The following is a 25,679-nucleotide window of genomic DNA, read 5'->3' as shown; positions in this document are numbered from 1 at the left end:
ATGACAATTAAATGACTGTCAAATGATAAGTGCTGATTCAATATTAGTTAAAAAAAAATAAAGGGATTAATAGGTTAATATATCCAAGAAATGAGAAAAGCATTGAAAAGATTCAGAAAAGATTATGCACTATTGGGGAACAGGCTCTGTGTATAGAAGACTGAAGGGAAGAATCCCTGGAGAAAATGATATTTGTGAGAAAAAAAAAAAAACAGAAACTTACTTTAAAAGAAGCTCAAATGTAATTCCAGAGGTATTTCAACCAGAAACCATACTTTAGATTGCTTCTAAGTCTCCTCTTAGTCCAAATAATATTTGCATCGAATAGAAACTAATTTGTGACTATACATTAGTTCATATATACAATGAAAATTATATTATTTGCAATTATCACCAAAGGAAATGCTCCTTTTTACTTAAATCACATCTTAAATATATACTTAATAAGTTATTTTTATTTTTTTGTTAGTACTGCATATGGGGAATGGTTAATACCTATCTATTAAGTAAAGCAGTATAGTAGATCATATTGTACTGGATTATATACAGGATAATTTTAAAAAAAATAAAAAAGCCTTAGGGACACCTCAATTAAACATTAGTAGAAATAATTTAATCCTGAATATAAATAGGTATGTAGAAAGAATGAGCAGTAGATAAGGTTTTATAGTCATGCTGGAGACTTGCTTAAGAAGTGCACATTCATACACTGATTGCTTGACTTAAGTGTCTTATTGAACATCACTGGGGGCCCTTCTAGGTACAGTTGCTTGTAAACATTAATCTCAAATTCAGCCACACTAGCAAAGTATTTACTAATACATCCTGTTTTGGAAATGTACTTGATGTTTTTTATAAATTATTTTTTAAGACCTTTTTTTTTTTTTGTAGAGCAATTTTAGGTCTACAGTAAAATTAAGAAGTAGGCACAAAGAGTTTCCAAAGAGCCCCCACACCTACACGTGCATTACACCCTCCATTATCAACACCCTCCACCCGAGTGATGTACTTGTCACACCTTTGACACATCATCATCACCCAATGTTTGTAGGTTACAACCACCCAATGGTTGTAGGTTAGTTTTGTGGTGCTCTGTGTTTAGATGAAAGTGTGGTTGTATGTATTCATTATTATAGCATCATGCATACTATTTTCCCCGCACTAAAAACCCCATGTGTACTGCTCATCCATCTCTACTTACCCTGACCTCTGGTAACCACATTTTTTTACTCGAACAATAGTTTTTCCTTTTCTGGAATGTCATTTAGTTTTAATTACATAGTGTATACCCTTTAAGATTGGCCTCTTCCATTAGTAGTAAGCACATTTAAAGATTTTCCATGTCTTTTTATAGCATACATACTGAAGGACATCTTGGTTGTTTCCAAGTTTTGGCAATTATGAATAAACTACTGCAGCAAAAACATTCATGTGTAGGCTTCTAGATGGACGGAAGTTTTCAATTCTTTCGGGTAATACCAAGCACTGCAATTAGTGAATCAGACGGTAAGGGTATATTTAGCTTTGTAAGAAACTGACAAAGTGTTTTCCAGGGTCGTTATAGCATTTTGCATTCTCCCCAGCAATGAGTGAGAGTTCCTGTTTCTCCACATCTTCCCCAGCCTTTGCTGTTAAGCGTTCCCCAGATTTGGGTGACCCTGCGGTATAGAGTGCTATCTCATCGCTTTAGTTGCTTTCCTCTGATGACACATATATATGGAACATCTTTTCATACACTTATTTGCCATCTGTATGTCTTCTTTGATTTGGTGTCTGTTAAGGTCCTTGTCCCACTCTTTATTTTGGTTTTGTTTTCTCATCAGTAAACTTTAAGAGTTCCTCATACATTTTAGAAAATAGTCCTTCAGATTTGTATTTTACAAGTATTTTCTCCCAAACTTTCTTGTTTCTTCATTCATTTGACGTTACCTTTTGCAGAATTAAAATCAGGTTTTTAAAACTCTTCTTAATGTAAGTTTCTGAGGAAGTTGGTGTTCCATGGAATGACATTTAGAAGTTATTATTTCAAAGAACTTTTGGGGGGCTTACCTAGAGTGTTGTGCAAGGAAGAGAAAGGTGCCCCCTTCTGGGCAGATGAAGCAATGGAGCAGGGTTTAAGAGAAAATAGAAAACAAATGAGTTCTGTATACAGAAAAACAAACAAACAACAACAACAACAACAAAAAAAAACCCTTCCTCCAAGTAAACGGGCCACATGCTAAGGGACCAATGTGAGAATATGGGGTATCATAAAAAAGTGTGTGGGCCTCTGAACATGTAGGTGGGGCCCAAATACAGTGCAGCTCTTATTTACATGGTGTTTTAAGATTTTGATTTATTTATTTGACAGAGAGAGAGAGATTACAAGTAGGCAGAGAAGCAGGCAGAGAGAGAGGGGGATAGCAGGATCCCTGCTGAGCAGAGAACCCAATGAGGGGCTCGATCCCAGGACCCTGAGATCATGACCTGAGCCAAAGGTAGAGGCTTTTCCCACGGAGCCACCCAGGCACCCCTACATGGTGTTTGATTCTGCTTTCTTTTATCCTTTGGTTCTAAGTCCAAGTGACTTTTCAGCTGCCCAAACATATGGTAAAGGCAGAAAACATGTGTCTGGTTTTTGACATCTTTCCTCCTTCCCAGCTACCGCTAAACATAGCTGATTGCTATCTTGTTTTTGTACTGTGTGCTTTTACAAAAATATCATCCTAATAAAAATCTCTGAAATACAGAGAACAGGTATTATTTTAATTTTATAGATAAGGAAATTGAGACTCATACAAAATATGAATCTAAATATTTTGTCTCCTAGATCTATGCTCTTCCTAATATGACTCTTAAGGGAAGCTGATATTCATTGAAACCAGGTTTGGATCACATATTTTAACTAATTGAGGTTTATTTTATCATTAATTCATTCTGTGGCAGAAGATTATTTCTACAATCTTAATGAAGACACTAAGAATCAGATGAATTCAATAAACTGCCTTTGATTAGAGAAGTAAAAAGTGTATTCTTATCCCATATCACAGTTCTTGATGAAGAAAGTTTTTAAAATAAATACCTGAAATGTTTCTGTTACAGATAGCATGACTTCCCTCCATGTAATCCGTAATTTAGCTCTTTAGAAATTTCTGTTACATTTCTGGTTTTGAGTAACAAATAACCACATGATTTCTGTAGGTCAGAGGTTCAGGTAGGTTCAATTGGATTCCTTGCTTAAGGTCTGGCAAGACTGAAGTCCCGTGTCAGCTGGTCTGGGCTCTTACCTTGAGGCTCTGGGGAAGAAACTGTTTTAATGTGCATTCTTCTTGTTGCCTGAGTCTACTTCCTTTAGATGTAGTTACACTGAGCGAAATAAGTCAATCAGAGAAAGGCAATCATTACATACTCTCCCGGATATGAGGAATTTGAGAGGCAGGATGAAGGATTTTGGCAGGCCTAGTAGGGAAGGAAAAAATGAAACAAGATGGGATCGGGAGGGAGACAAACCATAAGAGACTCTTAATATCTTAAAAAAAAAAAAAAAAGAAAGAAAGAAAGAAAGAGAGAGAAAAAAATGAAAGCTTATTCTTTTTACTAGATGACAAATATTTTTTCAGGGTTTTATATGACTCACTACTCACTTTTCCTTTTATATGACTCACTAGTACAATTTCCAGAATAAATAGCTACCATCTCCCTCCATTTCCTTATTTATGCCCAAGGTCAAGATAATGTATAATTTTATCCACATTGCTTTTCAGAAGTTGACTTTATGTCATAATTTACTAATCACTAAATCCAAAGAGTATTTTTCATTTCTGATCTCTCCCTGATGTCTTTGTGCTATTTGACTGTATTAATCACTCTCTTTTCACTTGTTATTTTCTACTTTCTTAGCCACCCTTCTAGTACTTTGGTATGGTACAATTTATCATTTCTACCCTAAACTACACATTGATAAATTCACTCAAAATGTATTAATAATTGATACTTGCTAGGACGTGCCGTATGTTAGGCACTAGGGATTTTGAGGACCCTGTTTCACTTTTGAGGAATTCAAGAGGCTCATGCCGAAGATGAGGTAAATGGATGATTGCACTATGGATAATTATTGTGACAACGTTTTTAGGGGCTAGGGAAACATAAAGTCATGGTAGTTTAGCCTCTCTAAGAGGATCAGTGAAGGTTTCATGGACAGGATAATGCATGGATTCAGTCTTGAGATGAAGGGTGAGGAAAGGTTAGCCTGCATTCTGTTTCCAACTATACCTACATTAGTCAGGGTTCTACAGAGAAACAGAACCAATAGGATTCAAATCTAGAAGGATTTAGAACCAATAAAGAGACTTTTTTCTTTTTTTAAGAAATTGGTTCATAAGGTTATGGAGGCTGGGAAGTCAAAACTTTGCAGAACCAATATCCCAGTTAAGTTCAAAAGCCAAAACCAGAAAGAGCCACTATCTTAACTCAAAGGCAATCAGGCAAAATAATTTTCTCTTATTCAAGGGAGGGCCAGTCTTTTTTCCTAGTCAGGTCTTCAACTGATTGAATAAGGCCCACTCACATGGTAAAGAACAATCTGCTTCAATCTATAATTTTTTTAAATGATTTATTTATTATTTTAAGTGATCTCTGCACCAAACGTGGGGCTCAAACTCATGACCCCAAGATTGAGAGTCACATGCTTTACCAACTGAGCCAGCCAGATGCCCATTTAGTTCACCAGTTTAAATGTTAATTTAATTCAAAAACACCCTCACAGAAACAAACAGAAAAGTGTCTGTCCAGATATCTGGGCACACCATGATTTAGAAAAACTTGTTGTAGTATAGTATCTAGGGTTTTATCATGCTCCCTTGGTGATTGTTAAAGCTTGAAAACCATGTGCTTAAGTGATTCTAAAGCAACTTATTATTAAGAAACATCGCTTCCAATCACAACATAATTTATGTCACAGCTCCATTTAGTACTAATACCAAAGACAGAGGTATACACATATGTTCTGAATTTTTCTTTATAAAATTTGGCCTTCTCTGTTTTCAGCTTAATTCTCAGAAAAATGTATATCATACTTTTAGTCACAGATACTCAAACAGGCGATGTTCTTTGAATAATTGTATAATCCTTTCATCTCTCAATGTCCTCTGCTCATTCTGTTCTGCTTTACAAACCTCTGTTTACTTTTAAGAACTATTTTACATGTCAGAACATCTGTGAAATCCTCAAAGTCTCGGGAAAATTTTACAACTCCTCCCTCTTTATTCTAACTTTATGCATGCCTTAAATTGAGCATTTATCACTTATTAGGTTTAAATATGGCACATCACATTTTATTGTAACGTTTGTCCTGTGATTGTGAACATCTCAGATCTAACAATCAGGTCTAGTGTATCTTTATCCTAGTATTCACAAATACTAAGAACATTTCCTGACACATCAAACTGTTAGATACATGAATACTTTTTGTTCTTCATTTCTGCACCTACCTTAACTGCCCCAAAACTTTGTAACTTACTACACAGTTCAATGATCATTAAATTATATATATTTCCCATTTTGCCTAAAATATCTTATTTCTCCTTGTTCTGTGCACCATATGTAAGAGTTTATCCTGATCAAAATCGGACGCTCAGTGTTCACTGCTTGCCTGATAGATGTATTTCCAAAGGAGCCAAAGTCAGGGAGCTGCTACTGTATTGATACTTCTAATGAACCCGAAAGTTTTTGGCTCTTACCAGAGTTCACGAATTAAACAACACTGCTTGTTTTTTGCACTGTTACGATGTTTGCCTCAGCTCTCCTTTTCACTTCTCTAAACAAATTATATGCTTATCTCAGTCCAGAAACCAATGTTTAGTGCTGTTTAGTTGTTGAATCCTTCTTGTTTTTTCTCCTCAATTCTTATGCAACATTGCAAACATATTCAAAGATTAGTATCCATAAATTTCAAATTTAATCTAGTTGTAACTTTAGATGATGGAAATTAAATACTTTTATGGAGTATTTATTTGTAGTGTATATGTCTGTGTTTTAGTTACCTTTTGCCATGTAACAGATAAATATAAAATATCTAAACAATAATTCAATCTGTTCTAAGATTTAAAAGAAACTTACTGGTCCACATACCTGTAAAGTTCTCAGGCAAATTAGGTTTCAGGGCTATCTTGATTATGTCCCTATCTCTATTTCTCTGTGAGCTTCTGTGTTCTGCTTTCCTTGTTGTTTCATCTTTTGCTGTAGTGTAGCTATATTATAGTAACAAACAACAAGGACTCTGTTTACTTGCCACATGGTAACAGAATGAATGGCGCCCGAAATTGGGTTACGTTCACCCTCCTGTACAATCCAGGGTGAAGTTGTCACTTCAGACACTCTACAAATACTGCTCCAGGGGCATCTGGGTGGCTCAGTGGGTTAAACGTTTGCCTTCAGTTCACTTCATGATCCCTGGGTTGATGGAGTCTCACGTCCAGCCAGGAGGCTACTTCTCCCTCTCCTACTGCCCCTCCCCCTACTGTGCTCTCTCTCTTGCTTGCTCTCTCTCTCTCTCAGATAAACAATATATATACACACACACACACACACACACACACACACACATACATACATACATATATCTCCAATTAGGCCTGAACTAATCTCCATTCACTGTTTTTAAAAATTGTATTTAATACATAATATGAGACCGTAGTAGGTAAATGATGGCAAAACGTATAGGGTTATTCACATTGGCTCAGGACCATCAAGGCTTATTTCTTATCTTTACCTGCAGGCCAATTCCATTCAAAGCTATTCAAACCTCTTTTGAGTTCTACCCATGGGGAGAATTTGATATATACTACGTTCTTATTTTTGATGCTTTTTATATAATATGCCGATACGTTAAGGGTTTGTAAAAACTGCACTATCCCAATTTCAGTATCAAATTCTGGAAGAATCAGAACAAATTATTTCATTCATAAGGAACTTGAATAACTGAAACAATTATATGCAGCATTGCTAAATATTTCTTTTATAGTTTTCCTGGCTTTTCAAATTTCCAATATCTTTTCCAATTTCCTTACATATGTCAGGTCATCTTGCTTCTCTAATGCTTATCAAAAAGAACAATCAGAAAGGGGTTTCCATAGTTTCCTGTCATCAGATCTAGCAGCCTCACTAATACTGTGGGCATTAGTTTCCATAAATCTCTGGCTTCCTTCTGTGAATGGGGTCTCCCTACCATGTTTATGCTCACCACTCCATGCAAATCCTAAAGCCTCACCTTTCTTGTTCACTCAGTCACGGAACTGTCAATTCCTCTCCTATCTCTTCATTTCCCCCCTTCATAATTCCTATGCCCTCAAAAATAAGCTTTAATTCTAACTGAAAATAAAATGTACTCAAGCAAACAAAAACGGAGACTCTTCCAGTTACAAGTTCATTAATTCCCTAACTGAAAATTTTTTTTTTTTTTTTTTTTTTTTTTTTTTTATTTGCCACAGAGAGAGAGAGCGCAAGCAAGTACACACAAGCAGGCAGAGAGGCAGGCAGAGGCAGAGAGAGAAGCAGGTTCCCTGCCGAGCAAGGAGCCTGATGCGGGACTCGATCCCATGATCCTGGGATCATGACCTGAGCCGAAGGCAGCGGCTTAACCCACTGAGCCGCCCAGGCGTCCTCTCTAAACCTCTTAGAAGACTTGCCTGTATTCACACCCTGCTCCCTCTGTCTCCATGCTCTTTAAAATTCACTCTCAGGGCCACCTGAGTGGCTCAGTCTGTTAGGCGTCTGCCTTTTTTGGCTCAGGTCCTGATCCCGGGATACTGGGATTGAGTCCCGCATCAGGCTCCTTGCTCAGCTGGGAGCCTGCTTCTCCCTCTCCCTATGCCTGCAGTTCTGTTTCTTTGTGCTACCTCTCTGTCTGTCAGATAAATAAATAAAATCTTTAAAAAGCGAAACAAAAAAAAATACAAAAAAAAAAACTCATCAAAGGCTTGTCTTTATTACTTCACCAAAATTATACTTGTCCTCCATATTCCAAAATATGAAGTCTAATTCTTCCTTCCATTTGCTCAGCAAAGCAGCGACTTTTGGCGCAATTGGCAACTCTTTCCAGAAATAGGCTCTTACTTTGGCTTACAGGCATAGCATTCTGTAGACACTCTTCTTCCTTCATTGGCTCTTCTGTCTCCTCATCTCTCCTCCCATTGACTAGTGGGGCATCCTGATTTCCAAACGTTAGACTATCTGGAGTTATTGCCCACATGACCTCATTCAGTCTAATGAGTTTCCATAACATCTACATGTAGATGACTCTCAAATTTACATATGCATCCACTTTTTCCCCGAATTCCATATTAACCACTCCAAAATCTCTTCTCAGAGTTCTCAAACTGAAAATGCTGTATGTAAATAGTTTCCTCAAAATCTAATTTCTCTCTAAATCTTCTCCTCCAGAGGCATCATCTATCTCAATAATGATGGCTGTAGTCCAGATGGCTTCTGAAGATCACTCAGTGTCATATTTGGCTCCCCCTTTTCTCTCATGCTTACATACCCAATTCGTCAGAAAGCTCTATTAGCTGTACTTTTTAAAATATCCATAAGTCAACTACTTCATAACACCATCACTCCCATCCCTGTCCAAACAACCACCACCCCTTCAGCTGGAATGCTGCAGTAACTTCCAAAATAATCTTTGCACCTAACCCTAACTTCTTTTAATCTATTATCCAGAGAACTAACAGAATGTACCTTTTTAAATAAGTAGTACCATGTACTTCTTCTTCTAAGTTTTTATTTAAAGTCCAGTTCATTGCACACAATGCAAATATTATTTCAGTAGTAGAATTTAGTGATTCATCACTTTTATACAAGACCCAGTGCTCATCACAAGTGCCCTACTTAATACCCATCACATATTTAGCCCATCCCCCCACTCACCTCACCTCTGGTAACCATTAGTTTGTTTTCTGTGGTTAAGACTATATTTCTTGGTCTGCTTCCCTCTCTCTTTTTTCCTCCATGTTCATCTGTTTTCTTACTTAAATTCGACATGTGAATGAAATCATACGGCATTTGTCTTTTTCTGGCTGACTTCTTTTGCTTAGCATAATACACTCCAGCTCCATCCTCATCATTGCAAATGACAAGATTTCATTCTTTTTGATGGCCAAGTAATATTCCATTGTACACACACACACACACACACACACACACACACACACACACACACCCCACATCTTCTTTCTTTATCCATATAGCAGTTGATGGATATTTGAGCTCTTTCCATAATTTGGCTATTTTTGATAATGCTGCTGTAAGCATCAAGGTGCATGTATTCCTTTAGAAAAGTATTTTTTTATTCTTTGGGTGAATACCTAGGAGTGCAATTGCTGGGTCATAGGGTAGTTCTATTTTTTACCTTTTAAGGAACCTCCATATTGTTTTCCAAAATAGGCTGCACCAGTTTGCATTCCACCAACAGTGTAAGAGTGTTCCCTTTTCTACACATGCCCTCCAATATCTGTTGTTTCCTGTATTGTTAAGATAAGAGATCCCCAAATAAATTAAGATTCCAAAACATGATACTTACAATGAATGACTCAAGATAGACACACATATAGACCCTGCCAAACAAAGGATAAAGGTAATACATATCTTCTGTTTTTCCTTTATTTCTGAGTAAAGGGAATGAAAATGTGAAAACATTACCATCAGAAATTTGACACTTCTTACAAATCATTTTAGATCATGTTGGCCTCAGTAATTTTGTAACAACAGAAACCTAAAATATGTGGGGGCACCTGGGTGGCTCAGTGGGTTAAGCCGCTGCCTTCGGCTCAGGTCATGATCTCAGGGTCCTGGGATCAAGTCCCGCTTCGGGCTCTCTGCTCAGCAGGGAGCCTGCTTCCTCCTCCTCTCTCTCTCTGCCTACTTGTAATCTCTCTCTGTCAAATAAATAAATAAAATCTTTAAAAAAAAAAAAGAAAGAAACCTAAAATATGTGATACAGAAAAACTTTCAAACAACCAAAATTGAGAAAATACATTGTTGTTAAATAATTTAATAAAAAATAAGAAATTTATCACGAAAAGATGGTATAAGCTTCAATAAGGAATAATGAGAAAGTGGTACACATGAGGACACCTTTCTTTGTAAAAACAAAACATCAAATTTGACAGATTATCAAACCCACAAGTATCATCGTCATTGTCATCATCATCATCATCATCCTCTTCACTTATAGGCATAAATTTGAGAAACTTGATCCAAATAAAAGCACTTAAAAGTTATTACAATGTATAGAAAGAGAGTAAAGATGTTCCAGAGATACCTAAGCATGTTAATATTTCTGGGCTAAGAAAAGAAAATAAATTTAGTATATAGATTTAAAATTAGAAGACATAACAAGGATAAAGCCTTAAACAAAGTACTGGAAAATAATATTAGAATGAATAAAAAATATTAAGACAAATTGGAAGTACACAATGAAGTGACAAAAATATATATTAATAACCCAAATAGTATAATTGCAATAAACCCTCCATTTAAAAAAAAAAAAAGCTACCATACTGAAGCAAAGTAAGGAAAAATAAAATCGTCTCATACTACATGCTACTTGTAATAGGTACATATGGGGTATAAAGATAAAGAAAGTTTTAAAATAAAAGAATAATAATTTAATTTTGATTGAAAGAAATCAGGCAAAAATGGTTAATATAAGTTGATCCCAGGACCCTGAGATCATTTTGTTTTAAAATACAAAATGCTATCATGATAAGAAGGTTGTGTCATATTGACATGTAGTATATGTCAAGAGAGTAATATAATCATTTGAAACTTATGAACCTAATAAACTATTTTCAAAATAAAACATAATCTTGGAAGAAACTGCTAATACATCTCTCTCAGAAATACTTTATGAAAAAGACCAAAAAAATCAGTAATGATAAGAGTGTTTCATAGAACAAAATAAAAACACTTGATACTTGAATATCTGTCAAATACAAATATATATATTTGACTATATGCATATATTCTATATTTTAATATATAATGAATACATTTAAAGAATACATAACATTTTCTTTTTTTTTTTTTTAAAGATTTTATTTATTTATTTGACAGAGAGAGATCACAAGTAGGCAGAGAGCTAGGCAGAGAGAGAAGGGGAAGCAGGCTCCCCGCTGAGCAGAGAGCCCGATGCGGGGCTTGATCCCAGGACATGACCTGAGCCGAAGGCAGTGGCCTAATCCACTGTGCCACCCAGGCGCCCCAAGAATACATAACATTTTCAAAGACTTTTTTTTCTATTTATTTTGGAGAGTGTGAGCAGGAGAAAGGGCAGAGGGAGAGGGATAATCCTGGAGCAGACACCACGCTGAGCGTGGAGCCCAACATAGGGCTCCATCCGGAGACCCGAAACCATGACCTGAGACAAAATAAAGATTCAGGTGTTCAACTGACTGAGCCACCCGGGGCCCCTAATGAATAGGCATACCATTGCCTATTCAAATGCAGACATAGCATTTTCAAGCATACAAAGCAAAATATATCGACATTAATGACTTACTAAACCACATAGCAATTTAAGAAAAAAAAGGTGTTGATGCAAGATATGTTTTCTGAGAACCATACAGTCAAATTGCTACAATACAGAGTTGTTTGGAAGTCAGAAGGGAGAACAGATGGACACCTCAACAAACAGGTGAAGACAGAGCTATGTTATCTGGCTCTGCAAAGAAAGTACCTTACAACTATGCAAAATAAGTAATTCCAGCAGTAGAAGATGAACATTAAATCTTAAAAGAAATGTAGGATAACATTACTATGACTTCAGAATAGAGAAAATTTTATGAAGATACAAATTGTGCAACCCATTAAGGAAGACACTGATAAATAAAACAGTGAAATTTGTGTGTAGCTGGAAATTGGACCATGACTTGATATAATGAATGAAGTTGTGTACCCATATATGAGGCCTGTGTATGTTATGTAGACATGCATATGGGATAAACTGAAGTAATTGTACCAAATGTTTTCTAATTATATTATAATATGTGTACATTATATTGATATCTTAAGCATATGATCAGTCCAAATAATAAAATGAACACCAATTTAAGAGACATCACCTCAAAAAAATAAGCTTTAACTCTACCTCACTAAGAGTGAGTGGGTGGCTCAGTTGGTTAAGCATCAGACTCTTGATTTCTGCTCGTGCCATGACCTCAGGGTAGTGCGATCTCAGCATGGAGTCTGCTGGAGATTCTTTCTGTCGCCCTCCCTCTCCGTTTACCCATCCCTGTGGTGCTCCCTCTCAATCACTCTCTCTCAAATAAATAAATAAATAAATAAATAAATAAGTAAATACACCTCGCTATTACATCTTTCTTCATTCTAACCAGAGCTCATCAATATTGAATTTAGTATTATTTGTCCCTTTCTTCTCTTTGTAGTTTTACCAAATACATTTTGGACGTTTATATATCTATATTTTTGTATATACTATAGCTTTGGCTCATGGAAATTATATATAGGTGGGTTAATGTTATATACACCCTCTGTAGTTTTTTTCTCAATGCTGTGTTTTTAACTCTTCATTCAGGTAAAGTAATACAGCTGTAGGCGCCTGGGTGGCTCAGTGGGTTAAGCCTCTGCCTTCAGCTCAGGTCATGATCTCGGGGTCCTGGGATCAAGGCTCACATCAGGCTCTCTGATCAGTGGGAGCCTGCTTCCTTCTCTCTCTCTCTGCCTGCCTCTCTCCTTGTGATCTTTCTCTCTCTCTCTGTCAAATAAATAAATAAAATATTAAAAAAAAAAAAGAAATACAGCTGCAGCTTGTTTGTTCTTTCATTTTCGCTATGATGAAAAAATAAATCTATTTTATTTCATGCTTGAAAATCCCAATGTATTTCAGTTGTTATAGCTTCATATATTATTAATATTGCTGATTCAACATGTCTTGTACATGTTTTCTATTGTAAATATGAAAAACTTCTCCATTTATGTAACTTGGGTACACATACCAAGAGCATATAATGTATTCTTAGAAGTATTCTCAAATGTTTTTCAAAAAGGATGTTTAATATAAATATATATTTTTAATAAAGTATTTTTTAAAGATGTTATTTTGATGGAAAGAGATCACAAGTAGGCAGAGAGGCAGGCAGAGAGAGAGGAGGAAGCAGGCTCCCTGGTGAGCAGTGAGCCCGACGCAGGGCTCGATCCCAGGACTCTGGGATCGTGACCCAAGCCAAAGGCAGAGGCTTTAACCCACTGAGCCACCCAGGAGCCCCTTTTCTCTTCTTTTTTTTTTTTTTTTAGATTTTATTTTGACAGACAGAGATCAGAAGTAGGCAGAGAGGCAGGCACGTTTAACGTATTTTTAATATGTAATTATAATCAATGATTGACCTAGAAATTAGTATGTGTGTTTGAGTTAAAGCTCTCTTAATATATTTCATCTTATGCAGAAAATTTCCATTCTAAAATATGCTTGTTCTAAAATTTCTAAAATTTTATTAGCTGTCCTAAAGTCTCAGCATTTGTGTTACTTGAAATTATAAGAATTTAACATCCAGAAAGGATGTTTTAATATCTTGTATATGAATCTGAACACATTTTAGGGAGTTCTTTACTAAATACAAGGTAGCAAAAGATTTACCCTATCTGTTCTTATATGTTAAAATTCAAGGTTTTATAATTTGGCCTATGCTTTACTTTGAGGGATATTTTATATGTGTTAAAACTCAAGTTTAATGTACTTCACATTTTAATTTCCAGTGAATCCATTATTTGTTAAAAATGCTATTTCTCCAATTAGTAATCATGACAACTGTGTCCATTAACACTTGACCATTTTTGTTTTGATTAATTTCTGGACTCTCTCTTTTTGTATATACCACTAATCATATACACACACATACACATACACACACACACAGTCTTATACTAATACCATTGTCTTGATTATTGTGGATACTTACTAACACTTAAAATTAAGTTCAACATCATTCTTTTATCAAAATTGTATGAACTAATTTAGGACATTTTCAGATAAATTTTAGAATCAGCTTGTCAGATTCTTCCACAATATCAGTTAGAATTTTTTATTAGTATTTCAATTAATCTACAGTTCATGTTTGGGAGAGTGCATGTCTCAAAAATATTGAGTCTTTTATCTAACATATGTCTCCACTTAACTAGGCATTTTAGATTTATCTTAGTATTTGTAGGTTTCAGCATACAGATATGGGACATATTTTATTTGGTTTCATGTTTTTCATGTTATATAAATTTGATATTTATTTAAATGTTTATTTTTATTGTTGTAGAAATAGATGTTACTATAAGTTTGCATTGGTACAAGTTGCCTACAGTATTGGTAACTCTCATAGTAGCGGTAACAGCTTTTTGTAGATTATTTAATCTTTTCTGCAGGGATGATGCCCTCTGAGGAAATATAGATTTGTTTCTAACTTTGCAATTGGCATAAAATTTATTTCTTTCTCTAATTGCACTGATTATAAGCTTTAATATGATTATCAAGAACGTTGCTACAAGCTATATCCCTGCTTTTTGTTTTTCTGATCCTAAGGTTGGAATATTCAGTCTTTCACTTGTAACTACGACAGTTAGAGGTTTTTGTTGTACAATTATTCAGGTTGAGGAAGTCTCTCCCATTGTTACTTTACTAGTGTTTTATTTTTTATCTTTAAATCAAATATGGTGTTATGTTTTGTTATAATTCTCTGCATCTCTCAACATAATTATGTACACGTGGCAAATTATATTCACTGGCTTTTCAATGTTAAACAACCAGCCTTTCCTTCCTGGAATGTATCAGCCAGGGTTATAATGAACGTAATTAAAGCTGGAGGAGATCTTGCATTCAGCTTTGGGTTTCTTTTCTCTCAAGGATCATAGCTCTTCAGCGTCTGTTTACCCAAATATGAGAAGAGTATCTTCATACAATTTCAGTTTTATAGTCATTTATTTATTTTTTTTTTTTTTTAATTTTTAATTTTTTATAAACATATATTTTTATCCCCAGGGGTACAGGTCTGTGAATCACCAGATTTACAGTCATTTATAACACAGGTTAGTCTGGTATCAGTTGCTATTTCTGGCCCAAACCTGAAGTTTATTTTCTTAAATTCTATTTCAAAACCTGCTAACCTTATCTTTGTAATTATTTAATTTATTTAAATGTTACACCAAAGAATGTCATAGATGTGCATAATGGAATCAGGATTTATGTAGTTCAAGCTTAAGTTTTCCTAAGACTTGATAAAAGGGATTTTAGCTTCAAAAAAAAAGTATTGCAATTTAGGAGAAAAGTAAGACTATGATAATATTTCAGGGAATTTCATTAAAATGCTACTAGGCTTAAACTATTGTTCATCCTTCACTTGGAATAAATTTGGGGCCCAACGACAATGCAGTGAGTATGATTTTTTTTTAAAAGAATGGTGAGGGGCGCCTGGGTGGCTCGGTGGGTTAGGCCGCTGCCTTTGGCTCGGGTCATGATCTCAGGGTCCTGGGATCGAGTCCCGCATCGGGCTCTCTGCTCAGCAGGGGGCCTGCTTCCCTTCCTTTCTCTCTGCTTGCCTCTCTGCCTACTTGTGATTTCTCTCTGTCAAATAAATAAAAATAAATAAAATCTTTAAAAAAATAAATAAATAAATAATAAAAAAAATAGAAGAATGGTGATGTTGAACCCCAAGCAGCAGCAGATCCATTCTCAGAAATAAGGCCTTATCTCTGCACCAGACTTGAGATTGCTGAACTCTTAAACATTAGGATATTTCATCAAGGATGTCTTATGTTAGTTATTTTTCTGAAATTAACAAAACCACTTTCATATGCTGACTGTATCAGATAAGAAAAAATTTATTATCCTTACGTTGCTTACCAGCCCAAAAATGCAAAATGATGGTCCATTTTATTACTGAGCTTCTGGCAGCATAAAAAGTATGATTGCAAATGTAATTCGAAGGATAGCATGATAGTTGGTCACAAGCTGAATTTGTGGGAACTCAATAAGAATGAAAACTCAATATCAGAAACACTGTAGAGAAATAAACTTAGATGTAAAATATTTATAAAAACGGAATTATCACAAAAATTAGAAAATAAGTGGTGTGTTTGTTGGGTTCTTTCATGAAATTGAATAGGCCAATTTTAACAGATTTTTTAAAACTATTTTTCAATGTTTTTCATAATTATTAGCAAATACATCATCCTGATGTAATTAATTTCACTTAGAAGTGAATTACTTTGACTTTATGGTTCTAACTTAAAGATTTTTGTTCCTAAAATCAAAAGCACGATTTAAACTTTTGAATCTTCCCACTTATGTTAGTTTCACGCATAACTACTAAAACGTTTGGGGAATTTGGGGAGGATTTATGGGTAAGGAAGGAAAAAAAAATACTGTAAAAGAGTTGAGACTCCTTTTAGGTAATTCACTTCAGAGTGAGTTCTTTATTATGATGACTGGGACATTAATAAAATTTTATACAACAAACTGACAAAAAATCACATAAATACATTGATTTTGGGGTGGTGTGTTTCTAAATACTCTAAATTTTGAAAGAGCTTCTAGACAACTACCAGGTTTTTTGAACTACTATAAAATAAATAGGTCATCTAAAATGTACAGGGTCAGTTCAATTTATCTTATAAATGTCACAGAATGTTTTATTTTAAACCTTTTTATCTGGTAAGAAGAAAGAAATATTGAGGAATTAATCGATTACATACCAGATATGAATCCTTACTTATCCATTATAACAAATTATTTTGAATACAATATTTGGTTTCTCAACATTTATACAAGATACAAAAAAGAGAGGGGGAGAAGAAAAAAACATTTGGCAGCACACCAGGCTTGTACAAGGCATTGTGATGGTTTTATCCATAAAACAGTTCTTAAATAGATTAAACATTCATATTAGTAAGGACTATCAATTATTTATTAGTTATTTTATCTTTCTTTTTTGCCTAAAAATAATATATGATTTTATGTACAAAATTTCAAAATACTAGTTAAAAATAGCAAACCACTCTCATTTCAAAACAAAAAGTGTCAAATGAAAATTTTCAGAGATGCCTTGGTGGCTCAGTCAGTTAGTTAAGTGGCTGATCCTTGATTTCTCTTCAGGTCATGATCTCCATGTGGTGAGATCAAGCCACATGCCGGGCCCCACACTCAGTGGGGGAGTCTGCTTCAGGATTCTCTCTCTCTCTCTCTCTGCAGCACCCCTTTTATAAAATAAATAAGTCCTTAAAAAAAATTCAGTTTCATCTGAGCACTGATTTGCAAAGTTTATTTTTATATATTTATTTATTGAAGGGAATATTAGAAACATATTTGTTAATAAACAAAAATATTAGCCTAGCATTTTGAAATGGTCTAGTTTCAGTTCACAGGAATGATTCATAAAAGTTCTGTTTGTTTTAATAGAAATCAAAGAAACACAGACCAGGAAAAAAAAAACAAAAAACAAAAAACCAACAACCAACATAAACACATTTGTAACACACAGTTGGAAACATCCTCATATGCATGGACATTTATGAATCATAGACAAATATAAATGTGATTATTTAATTAAATCCATAATCACTGCAATTTACTATTGTAATACATGAGGTTTTTCATTTTGACTGAATTTTTATAAAGAAAAGAATGGAAGCACATTTTGAGGAAAATAATCTACATTTTATAGATAAGAAAATTTACATTAGTCTAAGTTTAAATATTTAAAAGTACTTAATACTAGGGGCACCTGGATGGCTCAGTGGGTTAAGACTCTGCCTTCGGCTCAGGTCATGATCTCGGGGTCCTGGGATCGAGTCCAGCATCAGGGCTCTCTGCTCAGTGAGGGAGCCTGCTTCCTCCTCTCTCTCTCTGCCTGACTCTCTGCCTACTTGTGATATCTCTCTCTGTCAAATAAATAAATAAAATCTTTAAAAAATAAAAAAAGGATGGAAACTGTGGAAGTCAATTGCAATTTGAAAAAAAAAATTTAAAGAAGTACTTAATACTAAATTCGGAATATGAATATTTAGATTAGAAATCTATTGCATTCCTTAGTAAACTGTATTACATATACCAATGGTCATGATTTAGAGTTAGGAGGAAAATACTTAAATCATAACAACTTTGGGATGGAAATAAATTGAACACTTAAGTCACAATTCTGAAGAAAACAAATTGGAAAAACATTAATATTTAATTTGTTTTCTTCATTCTGTATTGATAGTGGGGAATCTGCTGGAGTGGTATATTTCACCATTCTGTGTTCTCTAGAGCCCATCCTAGTGGCATGCATTAACAGACTTTTCAAATGAGCTCACTGGATAAAATGGGTTCTTCCTCAGTCATGGGAAATCCTCCAATATCGTAGCAACAAACTTACAATTGCACAGAATGACATATACCAATACTTTCACTGCATCACTGTCTGCATAGAGGGCACTCTAGCAATGTGAGCTGCTTTCACATTGGTATTGGGTAAAACATGGATGATTTTTAAATAGTGTAGCTTCTGCTAGAAATCACATGTATAGGACTGCCAGCACACTGTGTGTTTTGTTTTTGCTTCTGTTCTGTTTGTGATCTTCAGAAAGGATTCAAATTTACATAATTTCCTTAATTGTTTCTCAAAAACAAAATTTGCCAAGTCAAATGACTCATTGCAGATTAAGTAGTGAAGTCATAAAAATAATAAACTCCTTTCCAAATTTCATGTTCCTAGAGGGCCGGAAAGGGGATTCATATTTAAATTTGTCTAATTGCAACATATTTTATTTACTGTGCCCTCAAAAATACTTAAAATTAAACAAACAAAGAAAAACAGAAACAGACTCATAAATACAGAGAAAAAAATGATATTTGCCAGAAAGGAAGGAGGTGTGCAGAAGAATGGATAGGCCATGCATATGGATGGATTAAGTACAGACTTCCAACTATAGAATAAATAAGTGGCAGGTATGAAAAGTGGTGCCTGGGGAATGTAATCTGTAATATTATAATAACTATGATGACACAGGGTAACGACATTTACCACGGTGAGCTTTTTGTAATGTCTGTAATTGCCAAATCACTTTATTGTTCTTGTACCCCTGAAACCAATATAATATTGTATATGTTATTCCCCAATTTAAAAAAAAAACCTGATTGCTAGAAATAAAGCATAAAGATAAAAGTAACAATAGCAGTAATAGAAATGTTTCATTAAGAACTTCAAGAACAGAAGAAAATGCTTCCAACACACTTGAAAATGCTTACATTTTATAGGTAAAGTTATTGTCATTCGAAGGGTAACATTCTAACCGGATGAATGTGGGAAAGGAGAGAAACCCAAAAGAACTTGCCAGTTTGCTAATTTAGAATTATCTAGTTATTGAACAGAAAATACCAGAATGCAGGCAGTTTCAACGGCAGGAGGATACAAAGCCATAGTGGGTTTTCAGCTTCTAATTATTTGGAATTAAAGGCACAGTTTTTAGACATCATGCTACTCTTAGTAAATAGACCGCAGGTATTCAATTTACATTGGTAATGACAGGAAGCTTACTCCAACAGTCTGTTTTCCCTTACTTTTCATCAGTACCTCCCGCGGCTGTGCCTGGCAGGACATGGCACAAGGAAATTTAGTCGCAACCGCACCAAGGTTAAGTTCAGTTCAGCTTCCCCCACAAAACACCTAAGGGTAGTAGGTCTGCAGACAAACCGGCATTTCTCTGATGCTGAACGCTGTGCTTTTAATCAGTAAGTTATGGATGAGTAATTATACATTGGAGTAATAAAATAATATTCGATGAACATAGGATCTATTTCCATCTAGAAGAATTGAGTCTCTTGTACCCCAGTATGGAATAGTGGAAAGCCATTCCAGTCCAGAGCAAGACAACTGGGGACAATGAGAAGGCAAAATGTTGAATGTGGTCAGATGCCTAGCTGTGCTTTTATTCTAGCCTTTCTTCAAGATGTAGTCTTTCCTGGGACGCCTGGGTGGCTCAGTTGGTTAAGCAGCTGCCTTCGGCTCAGGTCATGATCCCAGCGTCCTGGGATCGAGTCCCACATTGGGCTTCTTGCTCTGCAGGGAGCCTGCTTCTCCCTCTGCCTCCCATTCTGTCTGCCTGTGCTAGCTCTCTACCTCTCTCTCTGATAAATAAATAAAATCTTAAGAAAAAAAAAAAAAAGATGTAGTCTTTCCAGAATCTTCTACAAAACTTTCTTTTCCTTTCTTTCCTAACTTCACTAAGGTTGCTTCTAATTCTGCTTGCTCAGAAAATGAGTGGAGGGAAATTTATTCAGGGACAATTAAGGCTGCTGATATTAATGATTAGAGCCAATAAAATTATTCTTGTCTCAGGCTTCTAGAACAGATTACTTTGTCTGCTCTGATAAGGTGAGCAAGTGCCTAGTTGGGAAACACAAGAATACATGAAAAAAATCATAGATGACATTTAGAGTAGAAGAGATATGTTTATATTCTGGCAAGAGTAAGGCCACAAATACCATATAATAAGCCTTGGTAAATTGTACAGCAAGTATGCTTTTTGTCATTTTCCATACATGCTAAATAATCTAAGTACTTATAAATTTTAGAATCAACTTTTAATTCTATGGACATTGGGATTTGCAACAGATTACATTGAATACACACATCAGTTCAGAAGGGTTGGTTTTATTTGTGATATTGTATCTTTCTTTTTTTTTTTTAAAGATTTTATTTATTTATTTGACAGAGAGAGATTACAAGTAGGCAGAGAGGCAGGCAGAGAGGGAGGGGGAAACAGGCTCCCTGCTGAGCAGAGAGCCCGATGTGGGGCTCGATCCCAGGACCCTGAGATCATGACCTGAGCCGAAGGCAGCGGCTTAACCCACTGAGCCACCCAGGCGCCCATATTGTATCTTCCTAAGCACACACATGATACAGCTCTTAATTTCTTTAACGAAGTCTAAAACTCAACTTATACAACATTTCAATAAAATGTTCTGTATATAGGTCTTTCACATCCTTTGGTAGATTTATTTATAGCTTTCTTAGAGCTCTGTTAATTAACTTTAGTTAGTTTTTCACCATTAAGAATAATGTACACTTCTTTAATTACTATAGTACTCCTTAGATTTTCTATTCCGTTTGGAGACACCTATGGCATTTTTTATTCCATCCATGTTCTTACTAGTGTTAGTATCATCTATATATGTCTATATATATCCATACCCCCTTTTTTCGAATATACCTTCTCTTGTTCGACTTTGATAAACTGATAAATTTATCTAGAATTTATGTCTTTTGTTTTATTAATCCTTTTAAAAAATTAGTCTATTTAACATTAATTTTGGACTTTTAAAAAATAATGACAAAAACATCAGAAATAAAAATAAATATATATATATTTAATTTTCCTGTTATTAATTCTGCATTTATAGCTTTAACTTGTAAAATAAATGGAACATTTGCCTTTTCCTTATACCTCAGAATTAGTAAAATTACTGAAAAATGGGAAGACTGTGTTTAAGAAATATTTTAAGGTGTTAGTTATAATATTTTGAAATCTACAAGAGTTATATATTAATTCTATGATAAGTTCTGATTTCAATTATTATTTCTCCCCAAGTATGACTTAACATCCCACACTGCATGAATTTTTCTATAAGAATAAAATTATTCTTTGTGCAAAAATGGCAATATTTTTATTTCCACCAAATTTATTTAAATTTAAAAACTCAAACTTCTTAAAGATTATGTAATCTTTTTTTGAACCAACTGCTATGCTTTTCTTAGATTAATGATGAAACCAATTGTTCATCCCTTGGACTCTGACTACGTACAATGAATTTCTCCCACTCTAGCTCCTGAATAACATGTAATTTCCTTGGTATGACAAAATAATCACTTTAGCATGCAGGTCATGCCTTGGTGTTCATTTTTCATTTTTCTGTAAGTTAATGAATTCTAGCAAAGAGTGCCATCATAAAGTTGCCCTTTGCCAAAAGTCCTGTTGCAGCATATGGAACTAGTGACAAGCTACAGTATTAAGGAGATTTGCTTTAAACCAAGCCTCTAAAATGTGCATGGAAACACTAAATAAATTCCTGTGTGTTTTGCAGACAATCCTGGTTTGCTGAGCCATGTCACAGTGGGTATTAGAGTTCTGGATGTCAATGACAATCCACCCGAACTTGCCAGGGAATATGATATTGTTGTCTGTGAAAATTCAAAGCCTGGCCAGGTAAGTTCATTGTTTCCTTCCTATCATTGGACTGGAAGAAAAACAAGCAGCTCTATTTCTATTATTTTTGGGTATAATCCTCAAAAGCCCTCAATGTTATTTTTGTGCTCAGCTGAAAATAATGTTATAAAGCTTTATTCTGAATACCAAATAGTTTTTTTTGAGAATCACTGAAAAAAAAAAAATTTTCTCCAGAACCCAAATATAAATCTAAAAATGAACTCATTCATGCATACATTCATCATACCAATAAAATTATATTGAAAGCTTTGTGTGAAGCCCTGTATTAAATGAGGAGGAAACTTTGAATTTTCTTGTACTAATGAAGCTTTGAGACAAAGGTCTGGAGAGCGGACTGATTGGTCCATTTTGGAAGGCCTGCAGGAGTGACATGTGAGTGACCACTGAGTAATATTGGTACTAAGAGATGATGAGGTTGGAACAGAAAGGGTCTATATGTATTAAGAACGTGGGGACAGCAGAAGAAGCAAGAAGACCTTGAATGGGGGTCATGAGTTTGGATGTAGCATGGCAGCTAGCTTAAAGAGCATGGCAGTTCTGAGGAAAGCCCAGTGTGGCTGTAGCACATAAAGAAAGGAGAAGGGGACACACATTTGTGGTTTTTTGTTTGTTTTGTTTTTTTGTGTGTGTGTTTTTCTCTGCTTTATAACAAATTACACAAACTTAGCAGCTTCACACAATACTTATTTGCGATCCCAGAGTTTCTGTAGGTCAGATGTCTGCTCATGGCTTAGTTTGATCTTTGCAGGGGTCTCATAAGACTGCAGTCAAGGTTTCAATAAGGATCAAGTTCTTACCTGAGGCTTGAAATCTCTTCTAAGCACACCTAGTTATTGGTAGCATTATGTTTGCTTCAACTATAGACCTCAGAGCTTCAGGATTTTCCTCAGCTCTTCAATGTTTCCTGGAGTTTCAATATCCCACTCACAGTTTATGCTATATGTATGGGTTTCCTCAATAACCATTTCATCAGCAAGTAAGGAGAGATCTGTAAAGTCTGTTGGAAAACAGTCTTGTAAAATGTAATGTCATCAGGTGAAGGATGTATCAAAACTTCTGCCATATTCTATTGGTCACACCCAGACTTAATGAAGAAGAGACTATAGGGAGGCATGGATTCCATGAGGAGCACTTTAATGTCTGTCGCAGGTAGAGGCGCCTGGGTGGCTCAGTCGTTAAGTGTCTGACTTTGGCTCTGGTCATGACCCCAGGGTCCTGGGATTGAGCTCCACATCAGGGCTCCCTGCTCTGCGGAAAGCCTGCTCCTCTCCCTCTCCCACTCCCCCTGCTTGTGTTCCCTCTCTCATGTGTCTCTCTGTGTCATATATAAATAAATAAAATCTTTTAAAAAATTACAAAAATACATAAAAATAAAGTCTGTCAAGGGTGAATCTAGAGAGATAGAAAAGGTCTAGGTCTATTGGAGTCAGATGGTCCCTTTTACTGTCTTTGGCAAGCCAGAATGACTATTCATCCAAAACTACTCTATTTATTTCAAAAAAATTTGGAGGGGGGAAAGGGCAGAGGGAGAGGCAGACACACAGAAACAGAGAGAGAAAATGTTAAGCAAGCTCTACACCTACATAGAGCAGAACATGGGACTTGATCTCACAACCCTGAGATTGTGACCTGAGCCAAAGTCAAAAATCAGACTCTGAACAGACTGAGCCACCCAGGCACCCCCATCCAAAACTACTTTAATTCATTTTAAAGTTTGTCTTATAGTACTGAGAAGCATTGCCCATGTATTTTTATAGAAAGAACAACCAATAATGTGCTAAGGTAATCATTGTTTATGTTTTAATACCCTCTGAGGAGGTATTTGTGTATATATAAATGGAAAACTTTTTTTCATATTCATTGCCCATAACAAAATTAGAAAATGTAAGGAAAAAGTGAATGAGAATTGTATCCAAAAGTACTTACAGATTATGTATTATATTATATTATATTATAATATGTAACAATTAATATATTATTATATATTATGCAATATATTAAGATGATCACTTCAGAAGCTTAAACATTTTCCGTACCACCATTTCAAAAGCAGGAAGGATTTTTCAGTACAGATATCTAATGATTTATTTACCGAAGCCTATTTCAGTTGTGTCAGGGCCACAAAGAAAGTTTTAATAATTTGCACAGGATTGGCCTCATTATTTTCAGTATGACAATAAATAAATAAATAAAGAAAGAAAGAAAGAAAGCAAGATACCAATTCAAAAGTATTGCTAGGGGAAAAAAAATTGCTAAAAAAAAAAAATCCATCGGAAATAAGGACACCTAAATAAGCTAAGAATCACTTAGGCAATAAATATTTAAAATATTTAAATGGAATAATAGTGAAAATACATTGTATTGAAAAGGACAAAAAGGAAAATTTTTTTCTACTCTTTTTATGATAAAACATAACTTTAATATCAGAATCTATCAAGGATATAAATCCCCTACAGAATCTTGTTTTTTTTTCGATCCATAGGCTATTCAGAGAATTCAAAATTAGATCATCTGAAATGTGATACAAAGACTTAAAAATCCAAACTTAAGCTAATAATTGCATCAACCATTTTTAGATATTCTCTTTTAAATGTAATACATTTATTTTTCCCTTTTATTTTATTTTTTTTAACTTCAAGGTAATTTCAAAATGTTTAGGGTAGAGTGAGATACTGTATTGGAAACAATACATACTGCTAGTCCTAGCCACCTTTACAGGTAAAAGTATTGAAATTTGGGCAAATAACGCTCAGTCCTTGTTCTTGGATTCATTGATTTTTCTCCTGTGAATGTTCACATGTGTTCCCAAATCTAAAACACTGGTATTAGTTTTCTAGATTGAACTCTCTCCATATTGGCCAGTGACCTTGACCTTTTCCATTGACCTCTTGATCCCAGGAAAGCTTATTCATGCATTCTTTCCAGGTCATCCTCTCCAGTCAGTGCCAACTTGCTAGCCTGGGACCTTCTGTTTTTACCCTCCGCACTGACCACCTAAGCTTCATAGCATTTCTAAGAAATGATTTATGCAACATCCACAAGTGCTTTCTTCATCTCTAAAATAAAGAAAATTATCAGAATTTTAGGGCCCTTCCATGTCACGCCCTCCCTGCCTGCAGAGATGACGCAACACCAACACACACACAGGTCACACACAGGTCGATGCACAAGCTCTTGCTTATTCCCTGGTCGATCTTTCTTTTCTCCTCTTGCGGAGAAGTTCCCTTGCCTTATATAGGGCATAACAGCCAATCACGGGGGTGTTCACGTGAACAGGGAGTATACAGCCAATCACAGAGGTATTGAACAGGAGGTATCTGGGGCTGGTAGGCAGTGGTGGCGTATGGTGCTCATGTGACGAGCACAAGGTCACGTGTGGCCAGGGCGGATGTTTTTTAGGCTGTTTTTTAGGCTGTCGGTACTGCTCCGGCGCCATC

At 35.3% G+C, this 25,679-nt stretch overlaps 1 protein-coding gene across 4 annotated transcripts in view; it reads left to right on the top strand.

Moving 5' to 3' along the window:
- The window catches only part of CDH18 (cadherin 18), a 696,319-nt gene that overhangs the window by 635,391 nt on the left and 35,249 nt on the right, over positions 1-25,679 (top strand). For all 4 annotated transcript variants that reach the window (XM_045082036.1, XM_045082035.1, XM_045082039.1 and 1 more), the window contains exon 9: positions 22,100-22,221. In XM_045082036.1, the coding sequence (XP_044937971.1) occupies positions 22,100-22,221 (122 nt within the window). The remainder of the gene's footprint in view (positions 1-22,099; positions 22,222-25,679) is intronic.

This window comes from Mustela putorius, unplaced genomic scaffold, assembly GCF_011764305.1.
Source record: "Mustela putorius furo isolate JIRA1106 unplaced genomic scaffold, ASM1176430v1.1 tig00000589_pilon_pilon_pilon, whole genome shotgun sequence".
NCBI classification, from domain to species: domain Eukaryota; kingdom Metazoa; phylum Chordata; class Mammalia; order Carnivora; family Mustelidae; genus Mustela; species Mustela putorius.
Note: the sequence above shows the minus strand (reverse complement) of the source record. Positions and strands in the feature narration are given on the sequence as shown.